At 48.2% G+C, this 18,610-nt stretch overlaps 3 protein-coding genes across 7 annotated transcripts in view; 2 read left to right on the forward strand and 1 right to left on the reverse strand.

Annotated features, from left to right (window-relative positions):
• The window catches only part of LOC306794403 (melanoma receptor tyrosine-protein kinase-like), a 34,274-nt gene extending 31,976 nt beyond the window's left edge, over positions 1-2,298 (forward strand). Inside the window, exons 25-27 of the mRNA XM_079292454.1 lie at positions 18-161; positions 346-439; positions 599-2,298. Of these exons, the coding sequence (XP_079148580.1) occupies positions 18-161; positions 346-439; positions 599-948 (588 nt within the window). The 3' untranslated portion in view covers positions 949-2,298. The remainder of the gene's footprint in view (positions 1-17; positions 162-345; positions 440-598) is intronic.
• eci2 (enoyl-CoA delta isomerase 2) overlaps positions 1-18,610 on the reverse strand; it is a 144,734-nt gene that overhangs the window by 21,323 nt on the left and 104,801 nt on the right. The window lies entirely within an intron of this gene.
• The window catches only part of sugct (succinyl-CoA:glutarate-CoA transferase), a 44,585-nt gene continuing 32,845 nt past the window's right edge, over positions 6,871-18,610 (forward strand). For 3 of the 5 annotated variants that reach the window (XR_013772928.1, XR_013772929.1, XM_079292539.1), the window contains exons 1-9: positions 6,871-6,953; positions 7,543-7,732; positions 8,215-8,263; positions 8,335-8,408; positions 8,486-8,571; positions 11,491-11,541; positions 12,017-12,137; positions 13,047-13,138; positions 14,794-14,937. Coding sequence is in view for 3 of the 5 variants with exons in the window: in XM_079292539.1 (XP_079148665.1) it covers positions 6,933-6,953; positions 7,543-7,732; positions 8,215-8,263; positions 8,335-8,408; positions 8,486-8,571; positions 11,491-11,541; positions 12,017-12,137; positions 13,047-13,138; positions 14,794-14,937 (828 nt within the window). In the remaining 2 variants the exon portion in view is untranslated. Of the gene's footprint in view, positions 6,954-7,542; positions 7,733-8,214; positions 8,264-8,334; positions 8,409-8,485; positions 8,572-11,490; positions 11,542-12,016; positions 12,138-13,046; positions 13,139-14,793; positions 14,938-18,610 lie in introns of those variants that run through there. The other 2 variants (XM_079292540.1, XM_079292541.1) reach the window with 2 other exon arrangements.

Consider the following 18,610-nt stretch of genomic DNA (forward strand, 5'->3'; position numbering starts at 1 on the left):
TGTGACTTCTGTCTCAGGGCGACCTCCCCAGTCCGACAGACAGCAGGTTCTACTCTCGCCTGCTGAGCTCAGACGACGTGGAGGAAGTGGTCGACGCCGACGAGTACCTGCTGCCTTACGAAGGAGCGCGTCGTCATGACACCCGTACCTGCCACGCCACGGTAAACAAGCACTCCTCTTCAACCTGCAGGAGGTGCTTTTGGCCTCTTGTTGTCTCTGTTTGATGTTTGAGTTGCTGAAGAAGTTGGAGATGAAATATAAAGGATAAAAGGAAGAATAAAGCAGACAAACCTTTCTCCCAGTGGTGTGTTAACAGGATGTGCATCTTCTCTGTCTTCACATCAGAACGCTCATCCAGTCAGAGAGAACAGCTTCGCTCTGCGTTACATCAGCGATCCGACTCACAACGCGCTGGATGAAGAAGACTTCAGCGGCCACGGTGCTCATCTGTCCATCACATCTTCAGATCAGGAAACGAGTGGATGAATGAGCAGATGATAGAGAAGCAGTTGTAAAATGAAACCGGTAGAATAAGTGGTCTGGATGAAAGTCAACAGACATAAAAGAAGAGTTACTAAACCGCTCTCCTCTCTTTCAGAGTACATGAACCAGAGTCTGAGTGGAACCAGCCGGAGCAGCAGGCTGCCGGAGGTTTTGAATCCCAACTACGAGGACTTAAGTCTGGGCTGGGGCGCCGCCTCGCTCCCCTCCCCGCTGGAGGACCTGAAGTCTTTGGGACCTGAATACCTGAACACCGCCCAAAGCTCGCTCCCCCTGGCCACCAGCGACCGCCTTGACAATCCGGACTACCGGGCCGACTTCCTGCCGCGGGCCACGCCCTTCACCGCTAACGCCACCACTGTGACCGGGAACGGTCTGTTCCTCCCGGCGGCGGAGAACCTGGAGTACCTGGGTCTGGGTGCTGCACTGTACGCCCCCGTCCACTAGGGGGCAGCAGCACCAGACAGGGGAAACCAAACGTTTAGTCCACCGACGGTATTTCATTTAGCTGATTTTAAATGTAAAGTTCTACCGGCTGACTGAGCAGCAGCATCTTCTGCTACACTGGAACACAAGCTGCACGCTGAGCGTTGCTCAACGGCACTCAGGCAGCAGTTACTGAGGAAGAGGAGTCTTTTTACTGTCGGGATTCAAACCAACCCTGAACCTCTAAAGGGCTGCATTCATTGGTTCACAGCTGTTGAGACAAAACACTTCAGTTTCACCAGATCAGGGATTTGAATCGGTCCGTCTGGGAGAGACGCTGCAGGACGGGACAGACATCGGAGACATGGACAGAGTTCAAGAAGCACAATGGATCCCTTCCTTCTCTTCCACTCCACCTCTCCTCTGCAGCAGCATCAGCGTGTTGGTCGACACTAAGAACAGGAGAACCAGAACCAGGACGTCTGCAGATGTGCAGAGACTCTCCAGAGCCGTGGTCGTCATGGAGTGTTGCTAACAGAGGCTGGAGGGGGGCAGTAGTCAGGGACACGTGATGGAGCCTCAGCTCCACCAGCAACCAGCAGCACGGTGGGGAGAGGCCCTGCAGCTGAACTCAGTCACATTATCAGACATTTTAAAAGCTGTCTCAGCGTTTATGACATGTCGCTGTGCTGCTGTGGAGGATAACCAGAGGGACTCACGTAGCTTCTGCTTGTTAGAGACCAGATGATGACGTCCTGAAGGGAATGACATCACTTCATGGAGTTCAGCGTGCTGCCCATCTGAAACGCTGAGCTGTGCTTCCATCGCCGTCTTCTCCAGAGGCAGACGCTCTGTTTAAAGCTTCTCTGCGTGAGACGTGTTGAGGTGAAGGCGCAGTGACTCAGAACAGTCGTGTTCACAGACGTTCTGCTGGTTGATGTTTGGTTGCACATCGGACGTCACAGCAGGAATTCTCTCTGTTTGTGTTTCCTGCTGTGGACGTTGTTAGAGTTGTGGTGAACAGAGAAGAAGAAGAAGAGACTCTGGACACAGACGGCTGAGCGCTGGAATAACTCTGTAGATATGAAGTGTGCTCACATGTTGATGAGCAACGAGCTTCTTGAACCAGTGAAACCGTCACTTGAAACACGTGGCGCTGAGCTGTGATGAGTTTGTACTGAAGTGTGAAACGTTTGTTCTTCTGCCTTTACTTGAGCAGAAGGAGCCGAGCTGTGATTGGCTGTTGCTGCTCACTGCTGCTTCCTGTTTGTCTCTTTAGTTGCTGCTCGTCTTTAAAAAGCTCCAGACAGCAGCAGGAAGCACTTCCTGCTGCTGTCTGTACGCACGGTTTGACTCACAGCGTTTCATGTGTTGATTAAAAACGTTCATAAAACAAGTTGATGGAAACAAAGTTATTGTTGCAACGTTGAAACATAACTCATTGAATTACTGAATATTGTTTCATCTTCCGACATGAGATGTGAGCCGACCGGAGCCTCTGACCTCTGACCTCTGACCTCTGACGGAGGTGAAACGTTGAGTGAGTCATGATTGTGACTTCATGAAGTCCTTCGATCAGGAGGACCATGATGAAAAGAATCCACAGAGAACCAGTCTCACTGTAGACCTGATCCTCTATGAACCAGTCTCAGTGTAGTCCTGATCCTCTATGTCAGCGGTTCCCAAACTTTTTAGGCCGCGCACCCCCTTCTACATCCCGACCGGGTTCGCGCACCCCCCCCCCCCCCCCCCTTAATTAAAAAAAAAAAAAAAAGAAGCAACAGAGCCTTTTAAGCCTTCATAGCCGCATAAGAATCGGACCAATGAGAGAACAGTTTGCTCGCGCGTGGCATTTGTTTACAAGATTTAGTCCGCTGTTAAATGTTGCAGTGTGAACACAAACCGAACAAAGGAGCAACTGCAACATTGTATCATATTAATCCCTGAATCAGAACAAAGCAAACGAACTGAAGGTGTGAAAACGCCCTGAAACACTGCAACAAAGTTTCAATAACTTTCAGTGACACAAGGCGTCACTTTTAGAGAGCAATAAGGATGCGAGCACACACGCACAGGCTCAGAGGCAGATTATCACATTTAATTTACAATTAATGAGCGACTAATGTAGCCAGGATGTCTTCGGACAAAGCATCGATGCGGCGACACAGTGTTGTTGGACACCGGGATCACGTCCAACGTTTTTGCTTCTTTCTCCCCAATCATACATTCCACCATCTCTCTGGCAGCTGGCAAGCTCACGTCTTCAGTGATTGTGTGCGGTAGCCCCTTTCTCGCTATTCTGTAACCAGATATGAAGCCCGTAGTGCGTCATTTATAGACCAACACATGAATGAGACTCCAGTTGTTTTTGGCTGTTTTGTAACTCCTCCAATTTCGATTAAAAATATGTAAGGGGCTTTTGACTTGCACTGGCATGCTTGGTGTTCAGGTGGCGACGTAAATAAGAGCTTCAGACTGTTCGCCAGAACCTCACTGCACACCACGCACTGTGGCTTTGGGGAATCTGCGTTGCCAATCCAAGTGAAGCCCAGACACAGATACTTTTCATCATATTTCCTCTTTTTTTCCCAGTCTCCTCCGTCTCATCTTCCTCTGACTCTGACTCGATTTCTTCTCCCGGTCTCTCCCCAACGCACCTCTCGGTTCCCCTCGCCTCCGATTCCTCTCTCTCTCTCTGTCCCTCTCCTCTTTTACGACCGATAGCTTCAGATGTCCCACCTGACAGTTTTTAAATTAAAATTACATTTTTTTTAATATTTAATATTATTACACCATCAGACCGCCATTACACTTTTCCTCTCGCGCACCCCCTAGAGGCAGCTCGCGCACCCCCAGGGGTGCGCGCACCCCACTTTGGGAATCCCTGATATAGAGGATCAGGTCTACACTGAGACTGGTTCATAGAGGATCATGTCTACAGTGAGACTGGTTCATAGAGGATCAGGTCTACACTGAGACTGGTTCATAGAGGATCAGGACTAGACTGAGACTGGTTCATAGAGGATCAGGACTACACTGAGACTGGTTCATAGAGGATCAGGTCTACACTGAGACTGGTTCATATAGAGTCTATATGAACCAGTCTCACTGTAGACATGATCCTATATGAACCAGTCTCAGTCTAGTCCTGATCCTCTATATGAACCAGTCTCACTGTAGACCTGATCCTCTATGAACCAGTCTCAGTGTAGTCCTGATCCTCTATGTGAACCAGTCTCAGTCTAGTCCTGATCCTCTATGTGAACCAGTCTCAGTGTAGACCTGATCCTCTATATGAACCAGTCTCAGTGTAGACCTGATCCTCTATGAACCAGTCTCAGTGTAGACCTGATCCTCTATGAACCAGTCTCAGTGTAGTCCTGATCCTCTATGTGAACCAGTCTCAGTGTAGACCTGATCCTCTATGAACCAGTCTCAGTGTAGTCCTGATCCTCTATATGAACCAGTCTCAGTGTAGACCTGATCCTCTATGAACCAGTCTCAGTGTAGTCCTGATCCTCTATGAACCAGTCTCAGTCTAGTCCTGATCCTCTATGAACCAGTCTCTGTTTCTAAAGGGACTCTGGCGCTCAGAGACACTTCCTCTTTCGTCCACAGGGGGCGACAGAAGCAACACTATGAAAGTTCCTCGTAGTGACTTTCAATACAACAGATCACTGAAGAACAAAGAAGAAACTGATGAACACGATGTGAAGACGGAATGAAAACATGAGAATAAAGACGTATTGATGCATTTATTGAGTTCAGGTTCAGGTTTTATCTCCTCTTCCTGTTTGTTATAAGCTAATCTGAGTGTTATAACATGAGAAGAGGCTGGTGTTGGTGGTAATAAGGTAACTTCAGACATGAGACATCAACTCCCACTTACTGAGAAACACGAGTAAATAAAGAGCAGAACTCCATCGTTCCACAGGAAGCAGAGCAGGAACAGCATTTCATGTGTTCATCTGTGCACTTCAGGGTCAGAACACATGAAGGAACCAAAGGACTGAACTCAATCCAGGTCCAGGTGGAGTGAGGAGTCCAGATCCTCTGTGATCCTCTGATCAGATCCAGAGGATCACAGAGGTGATGGTGGACTCAGTCTTAGTGAGAATCCTTCCATCTGAGGAGAGAAGAAGAAGAAGAGATGAAGAGTGTTGCAGAGACTCCCTTCATCAGGACTCCAGTCCTTCATCAGGACTCCAGTCCTTCATCAGGACTCCAGTCCTTCATCAGGACTCCAGTCCTTCCAGCTCTCATCTCAACCTGCTGGAGTGAACACACTGAGCTCCAAGCTCACACTGTGGACATCACGTCTGTTCACTCTGCACATTTCACTCAAGTACACAGTGCAGATGAAGAGCAGGGCCCTGAACGCATCACCAGTGCAGAAACAGAGAGGCGTTCACTGCTCACTGTAAGGATGGTTCAAAGCTGATAAAAACCACAGTCTCACTGACATGTGAACGTCTCATCTCTGAGATATTCCAATGAGAGAGATCAGACTGCTGGATGAGGACCACTGTCTGTACCTGTGGAGATGCTGTCAGCTGATCAACAGCGCTGTTTCCTGCAGACTGAACACAACAACAGTCTTCACATCAACTCAAACACACGATCACAAGCTGCTGCTCATCTGATCGGCTGACTTTCTGTCCAATCCTGAAGCCCGTCAGCGTTCTCCTCTCACAGCTTCACTGAGCAGGTTGGAGGTTTACAGGAAATACTGGATCTGTGTTTAGTTCAGTCCTGCTGGAACCAGCATGGACTGAGTCCAACCCTCTACTGACCGCAGAGCCTCCAGTCTACAGTCTGGACTCTCCACAAGACCAGACAGCTGCTCCACATCTGAACCCTTCAGCTCCTTGTGTCTCAGATCCAGTTCTCTCAGATGGGAGGGGTTGGACTTCAGAGCTGAGGCCAGAGAAGAACAGCTGACCTCTGACAACCTGCAGCTCCTCAACCTGAATAAAGAATAAAAGATGAAGATCAGAATCCATTGATCATCCAATCAGATGTGTTGATGTTTTAAACGTGTAGCTCAACATGACTCTGTCCTCATCCATGAGCTTTTCTCTTTGTGTTTGTGGATCATCATCATGTCAGCCTTCTACACACATCATCCACATGTCACCTCAACATTCAGACACCTGTTGATGTCAACACAGGTCAACACCATGCTGCTGGTCTCAGTCAGGTCTGGAACTAGAGGATCAGGACTATATAGATCCTTTAAAGAGCTGCTTCAAGAAATATGACCTGATCTCTGTGTGTGTGTGTGTGTGTGTGTGTGTGTGTGTGTTGAGGTCTGGGTCCTGTCCCTCAGGAGCCCCCAGGTCTGGGTCCTGTCCCTGACTCTTGTCCCTTTACACACAGTTTGCCATCCTGAAGGACTCTGATGATCCATAATAGATCTCCTATCCGAACACAAGGATCTCAGTCCGTGGAGCAGGAACCCGAACAGTCTCTTGGTGGCACCACAACAACCTGCTGCTCAACACATCCAACATCACCCAGACCCAGAAGAAGTCTCAGCTGGAGACCCGTTCCCCTGTGGACCTGTGGACAAGATGTGGGAACTGTTTCCTGAGTTGTAACTCTTTTTAATCATCCGAACAAAGACGGTGGACAGAAATGAACTTCTCCTTGTTCAGTCGGGACATGAAGCTGCTTCTTTATTACATCCGTCTCGTTAGTTATGTGTGTTTCTGTTGATGGTTCACATCCTATAACACTGCTTACAAATACATTCACCAACAGACAGAATATGTCTCCAGATGTTCAGGAGTCTGTGGACTCTGGAAACACCTTCAGGACAGATGGAGGTGCTGCTGAAGGACTTCCTGCCTCTCCTGTTACAGATTGTAGGATATTGATGAGTCACACAGTTGTCTGCTTAGTTCAGACTCCAACTGAACGGTCAGACATGAGCGGCACAGACGTGACTCTAGAGCAGGGTCTTCAACGTGTTTCAGGCCAAAGACCCCCAAACTGACAGAGAGATGGAGCAGGGACCCCCGACGGTATATATTGTGTAACATTGTGTTTTATATCAAATGGGCCTCGTGCCATATTTAAACATACCTCTTTATTGTGCATTCAATACTAAGCTATTCAAATAATACACAGGTTCATATATTCATGTTGTGTTAAACATGTGCAAGGCACAGTGAGTAGGGAGGCCGTGACACTGACATTTATGAACAGCCGATATCACCATCGTCTGTTAATTACATGATAATCATGCACACAAGTTACTCAAACTGATGTTTTCATTTTAAACGTGGAAACGAAAAATGGCCTATTAGTACCACTGCCATGCATACAGATACCTGTTATCTTTCATACAATACTGAACTATTAAAATAATGGACACATTCATGTTTAGAGTTTTTTTATTTTTTTATTTTTTGTTAATTGTCTAATTAACCAGAAATTTCGCGGACCCCCTGTTGAATACCTCTGCTCTAAAACATAGCAGGATATACCCTTCACTTACTGCAACACGTTAACATGCAGTTTACTCTCCCTGCTCATGAACACTGTGACTTATTATTTATTGTGTTCTATGTTTTACTGATGTGTTACTCATCCGGACTCTTATTTTGAAAGCCAGGCCCCCGGAAGTCTCCTCGCGGTAGCCGTAGCTTGATGCTAACAGGTATGAAGATGTCGGCTTCGTTCGGACTGTTGAAACGCTGTTTATCGGCTCTCTGTCCGGTTGGTTTCCGTTCACAGCTGCGGAGGAATCACCCGGTGAGAGGTCCGGTGGGAGGACGGCGGCTGTCACACACACGAGCAGGTAATCGGTCAAAATAGAGCTAGCTGCGGAGCTAAAGCTAGCAGGCTAACGTTAGCCACGAGTCCCGTTAGCCTCCAAAATGATTGATTAATCAGAATCTTTTTTAATGTTCTATCTGATGTTTCTGGATAATATTCCTGCTGCATTAATGTGTGTTTATCTACATCAATGAATCACATTCTAGAAGAGATGTAGTACAGTATAAAGTACAATATGTACCTCTTTACTTAAGTCATTTCAGGACTGAAATAATATTGAATTCAGTGTCTTAGTGACGCATGTGTACTTGTGTCTAATTACTTAGTTTCATGTTTTCTTTAGTCCATATTTCTGTTGACATAATATCCACCCTTTCATGGTTCATGTATTTTATACTAACAATAATATTCTACATGTGTATAATGATCTCAGTAGCATCAGTTCAGGGACAGATGTGTATTAATGCTGAATGAACCGATGCATACGTCTCTGTGTGTTGACAGCAGCACAGCGTGGACCACTAGAGGGCGTCAGAGTGTTGGACTTGACCAGGTGAGCGTCCTGTGAAAGCTGCCGTAACGTTCAGGTGAACCCGTCTCACTGTCCAGCATGTCTGTCTGCAGAGTTCTGGCGGGCCCCTTTGCCACCATGATCCTGGGGGACCTGGGAGCCGAGGTCATCAAGGTGGAGCGACCTGGTGAGTCAGAGTACAACCCCCCCCCCCAAAGGATTGTGGGATTGTTGTGTGAGTGTGTGTGTGTGTCGTTGGAACAGGTGCAGGCGATGACACCAGAGCTTGGGGCCCCCCGTTTGTCGGAGCAGAGAGCGCCTACTTCCTCAGCGTCAACAGAAACAAGAAAGTGAGTGTGAAGAGAAAATCAATCTCATCATCTCAACGTACGGAGGTCCAGGGGCCCCATGAGGGTGTCTGTGTGTACGGAGGTCCAGGGGCCCCATGAGGGTGTCTGTGTGTACGGAGGTCCAGGGGCCCCATGAGGGTGTCTGTGTGTACGGAGGTGAAGGGGCCCCATGAGGGTGTCTGTGTGTACGGAGGTCCAGGGGCCCCATGAGGGTGTCTGTGTTAGGGCTGGGCGATAAATCGATTTAATCGATTAATTCGAATGTGTGCTTTAAGGCGATGTGTTTTATTGAAAATCGAGAAAATCGCCCCCACCCCTCCCCCCCGTTGGGTTCCCGTAGTAGAGTGCGCGCGCATTGTTTACAAACTAAAACAATGTCACCGCCGCCGCCGCCGCCACCTCACAACAACAACCCAGCATTTTGGAGACATTCACCAACTGTACTCCGCATGAGAAGAAGAGTGCCCGGTGGAAAGCCATCACGGATGCAGTCGCGATGTATATCGCAAAAGATATGGTGCCCATATACACCGTGGAAAAGCCGGGGTTTATTCACCGTCTCAAAGCTTTGGACCCCAGGTACGTGCTACCAAGCCGTAAACATTTTTCTGACGTTGCCTTGCCTCGGCTGTACAATAGTACACGCCAAAGGATCTCTGCGGAGCTGGAGGGGATGTCATTCTACTCCGCAACAACTGACCTGTGGTCCAGCAGGTTGACCCAGACACCGATCCACTTGACTGGTGGAAGCGTCACCAACTTAACTTTCCAAGGCTAAGTACTTTAGCAAAGAAATACCTCTCTGTGCCAGCTACAAGTGCCCCCTCTGAGAGGCTTTTCAGTGTGTGGGGGGGCATTGTTACATGCCACCGTGCATGCCTGAAGCCAGAGGTAGTAGACAGGCTTGTCTTCCTGGCAAAAAATATTTAGAAAAAACATGCACTACTGTTTAATACTGTTGGTTATGTTGTGAATGCACTTGATTTTGTTTACATGCACTTATTTACTGTGCAAAATATGTTATGTTGATGTTAGATCAGATGTTGCACTTTTGAAAATGTGAATGTTAAAGGGTCATATACATTTTATTTCATGCTGTGTTTGTATCAGTGTATTCAGTTAGAAAAGCTTACTGTAAAAAGTTACATTTGCACAGTTGTTTACAATGGAAGGCTACTATTTAATGCCATTTAATGTTATGTTTAATTTAATTTTATATTTAAATGATTCAGGCAAACAAAAGAGTGACCAAATACTTTTTGTATACTACAGGCACCTTTCTACAATGTTCAGGTTTTGTTTGCACTTTATTTTTATCAACCTACTTGGGAAAATCATCACAAAATAAAAGAAAAAATTGTTTTCAACAGCTTCTGTCATCTGCAAAAAATTTTGGGGGAAAAAAATCGATTTAAATCGTGAATCGGATTTTTTGTAAAAAAAATCGGAGATTTTTTTTTTAGGCCATATCGCCCAGCCCTAGTCTGTGTGTACGGAGGTCCAGGGGCCCCATGAGGGTGTCTGTGTGTACGGAGGTGAAGGGGCCCCATGAGGGTGTCTGTGTGTACGGAGGTCCAGGGGCCCCATGAGGGTGTCTGTGTGTACGGAGGTCCAGGGGCCCCATGAGGGTGTCTGTGTGTACGGAGGTCCAGGGGCCCCATGAGGGTGTCTGTGTGTACGGAGGTCCAGGGGCCCCATGAGGGTGTCTGTGTGTACGGAGGTCCAGGGGCCCCATGAGGGTGTCTGTGTGTACGGAGGTCAAGGGGCCCCATGAGGGTGTCTGTGTGTACGGAGGTCCAGGGGCCCCATGAGGGTGTCTGTGTGTACGGAGGTCCAGGGGCCCCATGAGGGTGTCTGTGTGTACGGAGGTCCAGGGGCCCCATGAGGGTGTCTGTGTGTACGGAGGTCCAGGGGCCCCATGAGGGTGTCTGTGTGTACGGAGGTGAAGGGGCCCCATGAGGGTGTCTGTGTGTACGGAGGTCCAGGGGCCCCATGAGGGTGTCTGTGTGTACGGAGGTCCAGGGGCCCCATGAGGGTGTCTGTGTGTACGGAGGTCCAGGGGCCCCATGAGGGTGTCTGTGTGTACGGAGGTGAAGGGGCCCCATGAGGGTGTCTGTGTGTACGGAGGTCCAGGGGCCCCATGAGGGTGTCTGTGTGTACGGAGGTCCAGGGGCCCCATGAGGGTGTCTGTGTGTACGGAGGTCCAGGGGCCCCATGAGGGTGTCTGTGTGTACGGAGGTGAAGGGGCCCCATGAGGGTGTCTGTGTGTACGGAGGTCCAGGGGCCCCATGAGGGTGTCTGTGTGTACGGAGATCCAGGGGCCCCATGAGGGTGTCTGTGTGTACGGAGGTGAAGGGGCCCCATGAGGGTGTCTGTGTGTACGGAGGTCCAGGGGCCCCATGAGGGTGTCTGTGTGTACGGAGGTCCAGGGGCCCCATGAGGGTGTCTGTGTGTACGGAGGTCCAGGGGCCCCATGAGGGTGTCTGTGTGTACGGAGGTCCAGGGGCCCCATGAGGGTGTCTGTGTGTACGGAGGTCCAGGGGCCCCATGAGGGTGTCTGTGTGTACGGAGGTGAAGGGGCCCCATGAGGGTGTCTGTGTGTACGGAGGTCCAGGGGCCCCATGAGGGTGTCTGTGTGTACGGAGGTCCAGGGGCCCCATGAGGGTGTCTGTGTGTACGGAGGTCCAGGGGCCCCATGAGGGTGTCTGTGTGTACGGAGGTGAAGGGGCCCCATGAGGGTGTCTGTGTGTACGGAGGTCCAGGGGCCCCATGAGGGTGTCTGTGTGTACGGAGGTCCAGGGGCCCCATGAGGGTGTCTGTGTGTACGGAGGTCCAGGGGCCCCATGAGGGTGTCTGTGTGTACGGAGGTCCAGGGGCCCCATGTCGGTGTCTCATAAGGAGCTGCTCGTCTGATTTCAGAGTATTTCTGTGGACCTGAAGCATCCCAGAGGAGCCGGAGTCATCCAGGAGGTACGACTCCCTCAGCTGGTCTCATGTCGGTGGACTCAGAACACACACACACACACACACACACACACACACACACACACACACACACAGCATGATTATGATGATTATATTCATGTTTTCCTGAGTCTGGTCATTGATCAGTAACTATTGATTGAGGAGGTGATTCGATCAGCTGATACTCTACACTGACCTTCTGTTTCGAGAAAGTTCACTACAGCTTGTTCTCGGCTGCTTTTATTGTGAAACTCTTTGACCCTGAAACAGGAAGCTGTTCCTGTTTCTTTGACCAATGATTTAGTTCTCCGTCTGCAAAACTAAAGAACATTCATTCAGAGACTTTCTCCAAAACACACACACACCTGACTGGACACAAGTCTAACCCTCAGTCCACTATATCTAAGTGTGTGTGTGTGTGTGTGTGTGTGTGTGCGTGTGTGTGTGTGCGTGCGTGTGTGTGTGTGTGTGTGTGTGTCAGCTTGCAGGTGTGTGTGACGTGCTGGTGGAGAACTACCTCCCAGGGAAGCTGCACCAGATGTGTTTAGGATACGAGCAGCTGAGCAGACTGAACCCCCGACTCATCTACTGCTCCATATCAGGTACGTCTCCTCACCGTCTCCTCACCGCCTCCTCACCGCCTCCTCACCGTCTCCTCACCGTCTCCTCACCGTCTCCTCACCGTCTCCTCACCGTCTCCTCACCGCCTCCTCACCGTCTCCTCACCGTCTCCTCACCGCCTCCTCACCGTCTCCTCACCGTCTCCTCACCGTCTCCTCACCGCCTCCTCACCGCCTCCTCACCGTCTCCTCACCGTCTCCTCACCGTCTCCTCACCGTCTCCTCACCGTCTCCTCACCGCCTCCTCACCGTCTCCTCACCGTCTCCTCACCGTCTCCTTAGATCAGATTAGGTTAGATACTGTATTAATACCCAGTGGGGAAACTCATTTGCCACCCAAAGACTAACAGAGAGGACACAGAGGACACAGAGGACACAGTCCACAGCAGACAGAAAGACATTAGTCTTCATGGTGAGCAAATGCTGAAAATGTCCTGAGGGGGGCGCTGCAGGAGAACTCATGTTCCTTCAGTCCATCGAGACTTCAGGACGACTTTCATCAGTCAGGATCAGCTCTGGTCATCCTCACAGTCGCTCCTCCTCCTCCTCCTCCTCCTCCCGTTAAGAACAGACTACATTACCCAGGAGGCCTCATTAAGCCGCAGCAGTGGGCAGATAACCCTCTGCTGTCAGGTGATGATGTCAGAGGGCAGCGCTGCTCCCGCTCACTCGCTGTGTGATGACGTCATGAGGGGAACTCACTGGAATGTTTCAGAACATCCATCTGGTTGTTTGGTCACAGCTTCAGACTCAACACTCAGCTGTGTGTGTGTGTGTGTGTGTGTGTGTGTGTGTGTGTGTGTGTGTGTGTGTGTGTGTGTGTGTGTGTGTGTGTGTGTGTGTGTGTGTGTGTGTGTGTGTGTGTGTGTGTGTGTGTGTGTGTGTCTCCAGGCTACGGACAGACCGGTCCTCAGTCTCAGAGTCCCGGCTACGACTCCATCGCCTCTGCCGTGTCGGGGATGATGCACATCACGGGGTCGGAGGTCAGAGTCTGCTCTTCTGTGTTCTGTAATGTGTCCGTCTGTCCACCTCCCCACACACACACACATCTTCACACACTGTGCTGGTGCTTCCTGCTCTCCAGAGGATGAACCTGTGAGGCTTCAAAGACTCCGGACCATGAACAGACTTTTTAGTGTCGGGAAACAAAAAGCACACGTTCGGGTCAACACACAGTTATCTACCTTGGACCAGGACGTCATGTTCTCAGCTCCTTACGCCATACTTCACATTACGGTCACGACGTTTAGGAAAGATCCCGACTGACTGGAACGCCCCGTCAAATTAAAAGCATCAACTCAAAACAGCTACCGTGTTGTTAAATACAACCTGAATGCACCTGAATGCACCTGATTGCATCTGAATGCTCCTGAATGCTCCTGATTGCACCTGAATGCACCTGATTGCACCTGAATGCACCTGAATGCACCTGAATGCACCTGAATGCACCTGAATGCTCCTGAATGCACCTGAATGCACCTGATTGCACCTGAATGCTCCTGAATGCGCCTGAATGCTCCTGATTGCACCTGAATGCACCTGATTGCACCTGAATGCACCTGAATGCTCCTGAATGCACCTGAATGCACCTGAATGCTCCTGAATGCACCTGAATGCACCTGAATGCACCTGATTGCACCTGAATGCTCCTGAATGTACCTGAATGCTCCTGATTGCGCCTGAATGCTCCTGAATGCACCTGAATGCTCCTGAATGCACCTGATTGCTCCTGAATGCACCTGAATGCTCCTGAATGCACCTGATTGCACCTGAATGCACCTGATTGCACCTGAATGCTCCTGAATGCACCTGAATGCACCTGAATGCACCTGATTGCACCTGAATGCTCCTGAATGCACCTGAATGCACCTGAATGCACCTGAATGCACCTGATTGCACCTGAATGCTCCTGAATGCACCTGATTGCACCTGAATGCTCCTGAATGCACCTGATTGCACCTGAATGCTCCTGAATGCACCTGATTGCACCTGAATGCACCTGAATGCACCTGATTGCACCTGAATGCACCTGAATGCACCTGAATGCGCCTGAATGCTCCTGATTGCGCCTGAATGCTCCTGAATGCACCTGAATGCTCCTGAATGCACCTAATTGCTCCTGAATGCACCTGAATGCTCCTGAATGCACCTGATTGCACCTGAATGCACCTGATTGCACCTGAATGCTCCTGAATGCACCTGAATGCACCTGAATGCACCTGATTGCACCTGAATGCTCCTGAATGCACCTGAATGCACCTGAATGCACCTGATTGCACCTGAATGCACCTGATTGCACCTGAATGCTCCTGAATGCACCTGATTGCACCTGAATGCTCCTGAATGCACCTGAATGCACCTGATTGCACCTGAATGCTCCTGAATGCACCTGATTGCACCTGAATGCACCTGAATGCACCTGATTGCACCTGAATGCACCTGATTGCACCTGAATGCACCTGATTGCACCTGAATGCACCTGATTGCACCAGCGTCTGAGCGTCGTCCTCGTTCTCTTCTCCACGGCTCCAGTGTCGGTGTGTTTGTGTCTGGCACAGATCTGCAGGTTGTATGATGCAGCTGTTACTGTGTGCCTCACTCTGTCACCCTTCCCATGATGCAATGCTTCTGCCGGCAGGGCGGTGAGCCGGTGCGTCCGGGCGTGGCCATGACGGACCTGGCGACGGGGCTGTACGCACACGGAGCCGTCATGGCCGCCCTGCTGCAGAGACACAGGACGGGGAGGGGAGCTCACATCGACTGTAACCTGCTGTCTGCACAGGTGAGAGAGAGTGTAAATATATATGGATAAATATATAGGTAGATAGATAAAGAGATAAATATAGATGAAGATAGATCTACGTGAAACTTGACTCCAGCATAAACCCAAAAAGTGAAACGAAGGCGGTAATTGTTTTGTCGACGCTGCGAGGTCTCGATCTCTGTGGTCGACTCACCAACCTTTTTAAACTGAGAGCTACTTCAACGGTACCGAGCAGTATGAAGGGCTACTTATTTGATACAAACTTCATGAATAACAAAGTTGCACAGATCACCATAATAATAATAATAATAATAATAATAATAATAATAATAATAATAATATATGTGAAGAGACTGTTTGATCACATGTCAGTTAATTATTCCTCACAATAATTATTAAGAATGATTTCCACAACAATGATGGTATAGCTACACATACATATTTAAACATGCAGCTTTTATTTCTGTTGATCTGTTTCAACATGTGACAGTCAGATCACATCTGATATGTTTGATATGTTTGTATCATCACGTGATCAAAGCCGGTTACTGCTGCACACAGCGCCTGCTGCTGAATGATGCAGTGGTGATGTGGACATGTAGTGAAGTCTGGGTCACCTTTGCATTGCGCAATGAAGCCTGCATGCCGGCCCGTCATGGCGGGAGCCCGTCTGTTGTCACCGACACCAGCTCTTCCAACGGAACCTTTTTCTCCACCAAGAAACAAGCAAAAAGTCTCGTCTGTAGCCGAGCGGGGATCCAACCCTCCGAGGCGCGCGAGCGTCTTCGGGCGCCCGCGTTCAGACCTCTAGTCTGGGCCTTTTCGCTCGGATTGCGTCGCCTCGCCTCGACCCCCGCCACCCCCGAGTTGTTGCCCCGCGGCCTGTTCGAGGATTTACGGACCTGACGACGGGGTGCGCTCGCGGCGCGCGTCCGGCACCAACGGGAAGCGCCGCCATTCACAACCTGAAAACCCAGAGCGGTGCGGTGGCCTCGTCCTGGCTGTCCGCCGTGCGCCTCCGGGTACCCGACTCTCTTATGACAAGAAATGTTGTCATTTTAGAATCTACACTCATGCGATAAAGAACGATTTTTCGACATTTTTCTTTGTTGGGTAATGTTGGGTATGGTAGTGTAGTGTAGTGTGGAGGGTTCACAGGGTTTGTGTGCACTTTTAGGGTCTTTGTTTGGGGTGTTTGTAGCCGATCAGCGCGAGCTGGCGGCGGCGAGGCGCCGCCATGGCAACATGTAATGTTGGGTATGATCGTGTAGTGTTGGGTATGATAGTGTAGTGTTGGGTATGATGGTGTAATGTTGGGTATGATAGTGTAATGTTGGGTATGATGGTGTAATGTTGGGTATGATAGTGTAGTGTTGGGTATGATAGTGTAGTGTTGGGTATGATCGTGTAGTGTTGGGTATGATAGTGTAATGTTGGGTATGATGGTGTAATGTTGGGTATGATAGTGTAATGTTGGGTATGATAGTGTAGTGTTGGGTATGATAGTGTAATGTTGGGTATGATAGTGTAATGTTGGGTATGATAGTGTAGTGTTGGGTATGATGGTGTAATGTTGGGTATGATGGTGTAATGTTGGGTATGATAGTGTAATGTTGGGTATGATAGTGTAGTGTTGGGTATGATAGTGTAATGTTGGGTATGATAGTGTAATGTTGGGTATGATAGTGTAATGTTGGGTATGATAGTGTAATGTTGGGTATGATAGTGTAGTGTTGGGTATGATGGTGTAATGTTGGGTATGATGGTGTAGTGTTGGGTATGATAGTGTAATGTTGGGTATGATAGTGTAATGTTGGGTATGAGTGTAGTGTTGGGTATGATGGTGTAGTGTTGGGTATGATAGTGTAATGTTGGGTATGATAGTGTAATGTTGGGTATGATAGTGTAGTGTTGGGTATGATGGTGTAGTGTTGGGTATGATGGTGTAGTGTTGGGTATGATAGTGTAATGTTGGGTATGATAGTGTAATGTTGGGTATGATAGTGTAATGTTGGGTATGATAGTGTAATGTTGGGTATGATGGTGTAGTGTTGGGTATGATAGTGTAATGTTGGGTATGATAGTGTAATGTTGGGTATGATAGTGTAATGTTGGGTATGATAGTGTAGTGTTGGGTATGATAGTGTAGTGTTGGGTATGATAGTGTAATGTTGGGTATGATAGTGTAATGTTGGGTATGAGTGTAGTGTTGGGTATGATAGTGTAATGTTGGGTATGATAGTGTAATGTTGGGTATGATAGTGTAATGTTGGGTATGATAGTGTAATGTTGGGTATGATGGTGTAATGTTGGGTATGATGGTGTAATGTTGGGTATGATTGTGTAATGTTGGGTATGATAGTGTAATGTTGGGTATGATAGTGTAATGTTGGGTATGATAGTGTAGTGTTGGGTATGATGGTGTAGTGTTGGGTATGATAGTGTAGTGTTGGGTATGATAGTGTAGTGTTGGGTATGATAGTGTAATGTTGGGTATGATAGTGTAGTGTTGGGTATGATGGTGTAATGTTGGGTATGATGGTGTAATGTTGGGTATGATGGTGTAATGTTGGGTATGATAGTGTAATGTTGGGTATGATAGTGTAATGTTGGGTATGATAGTGTAATGTTGGGTATGATGGTGTAATGTTGGGTATGATGGTGTAATGTTGGGTATGATGGTGTAATGTTGGGTATGATGGTGTAGTGTTGGGTATGATAGTGTAGTGTTGGGTATGATAGTGTAATGTTGGGTATGATAGTGTAATGTTGGGTATGATAGTGTAATGTTGGGTATGATAGTGTAATGTTGGGTATGATAGTGTAATGTTGGGTATGATAGTGTAATGTTGGGTATGATAGTGTAATGTTGGGTATGATAGTGTAATGTTGGGTATGATAGTGTAATGTTGGGTATGATAGTGTAATGTTGGGTATGATAGTGTAGTGTTGGGTATGATGGTGTAGTGTTGGGTATGATAGTGTAATGTTGGGTATGATAGTGTAATGTTGGGTATGATAGTGTAGTGTTGGGTATGATAGTGTAATGTTGGGTATGATAGTGTAATGTTGGGTATGATAGTGTAATGTTGGGTATGATAGTGTAGTGTTGGGTATGATGGTGTAGTGTTGGGTATGATAGTGTAATGTTGGGTATGATAGTGTAGTGTTGGGTATGATGGTGTAGTGTTGGGTATGATAGTGTAATGTTGGGTATGATAGTGTAGTGTTGGGTATGATGGTGTAGTGTTGGGTATGATAGTGTAATGTTGGGTATGATGGTGTAGTGTTGTGTATGATAGTGTAATGTTGGGTATGATAGTGTAATGTTGGGTATGATAGTGTAGTGTTGGGTATGATAGTGTAATGTTGGGTATGATGGTGTAGTGTTGGGTATGATAGTGTAATGTTGGGTATGATAGTGTAATGTTGGGTATGAGTGTAGTGTTGGGTATGATAGTGTAATGTTGGGTATGATAGTGTAATGTTGGGTATGATAGTGTAGTGTTGGGTATGATAGTGTAATGTTGGGTATGATGGTGTAGTGTTGGGTATGATAGTGTAATGTTGGGTATGATAGTGTAATGTTGGGTATGATAGTGTAGTGTTGGGTATGATGGTGTAATGTTGGGTATGATGGTGTAATGTTGGGTATGATAGTGTAATGTTGGGTATGATAGTGTAGTGTTGG

The sequence above is a fragment of the Melanostigma gelatinosum genome (genome assembly GCF_949748355.1).
Source record: "Melanostigma gelatinosum genome assembly, chromosome: 20".
NCBI lineage: Eukaryota > Metazoa > Chordata > Actinopteri > Perciformes > Zoarcidae > Melanostigma > Melanostigma gelatinosum.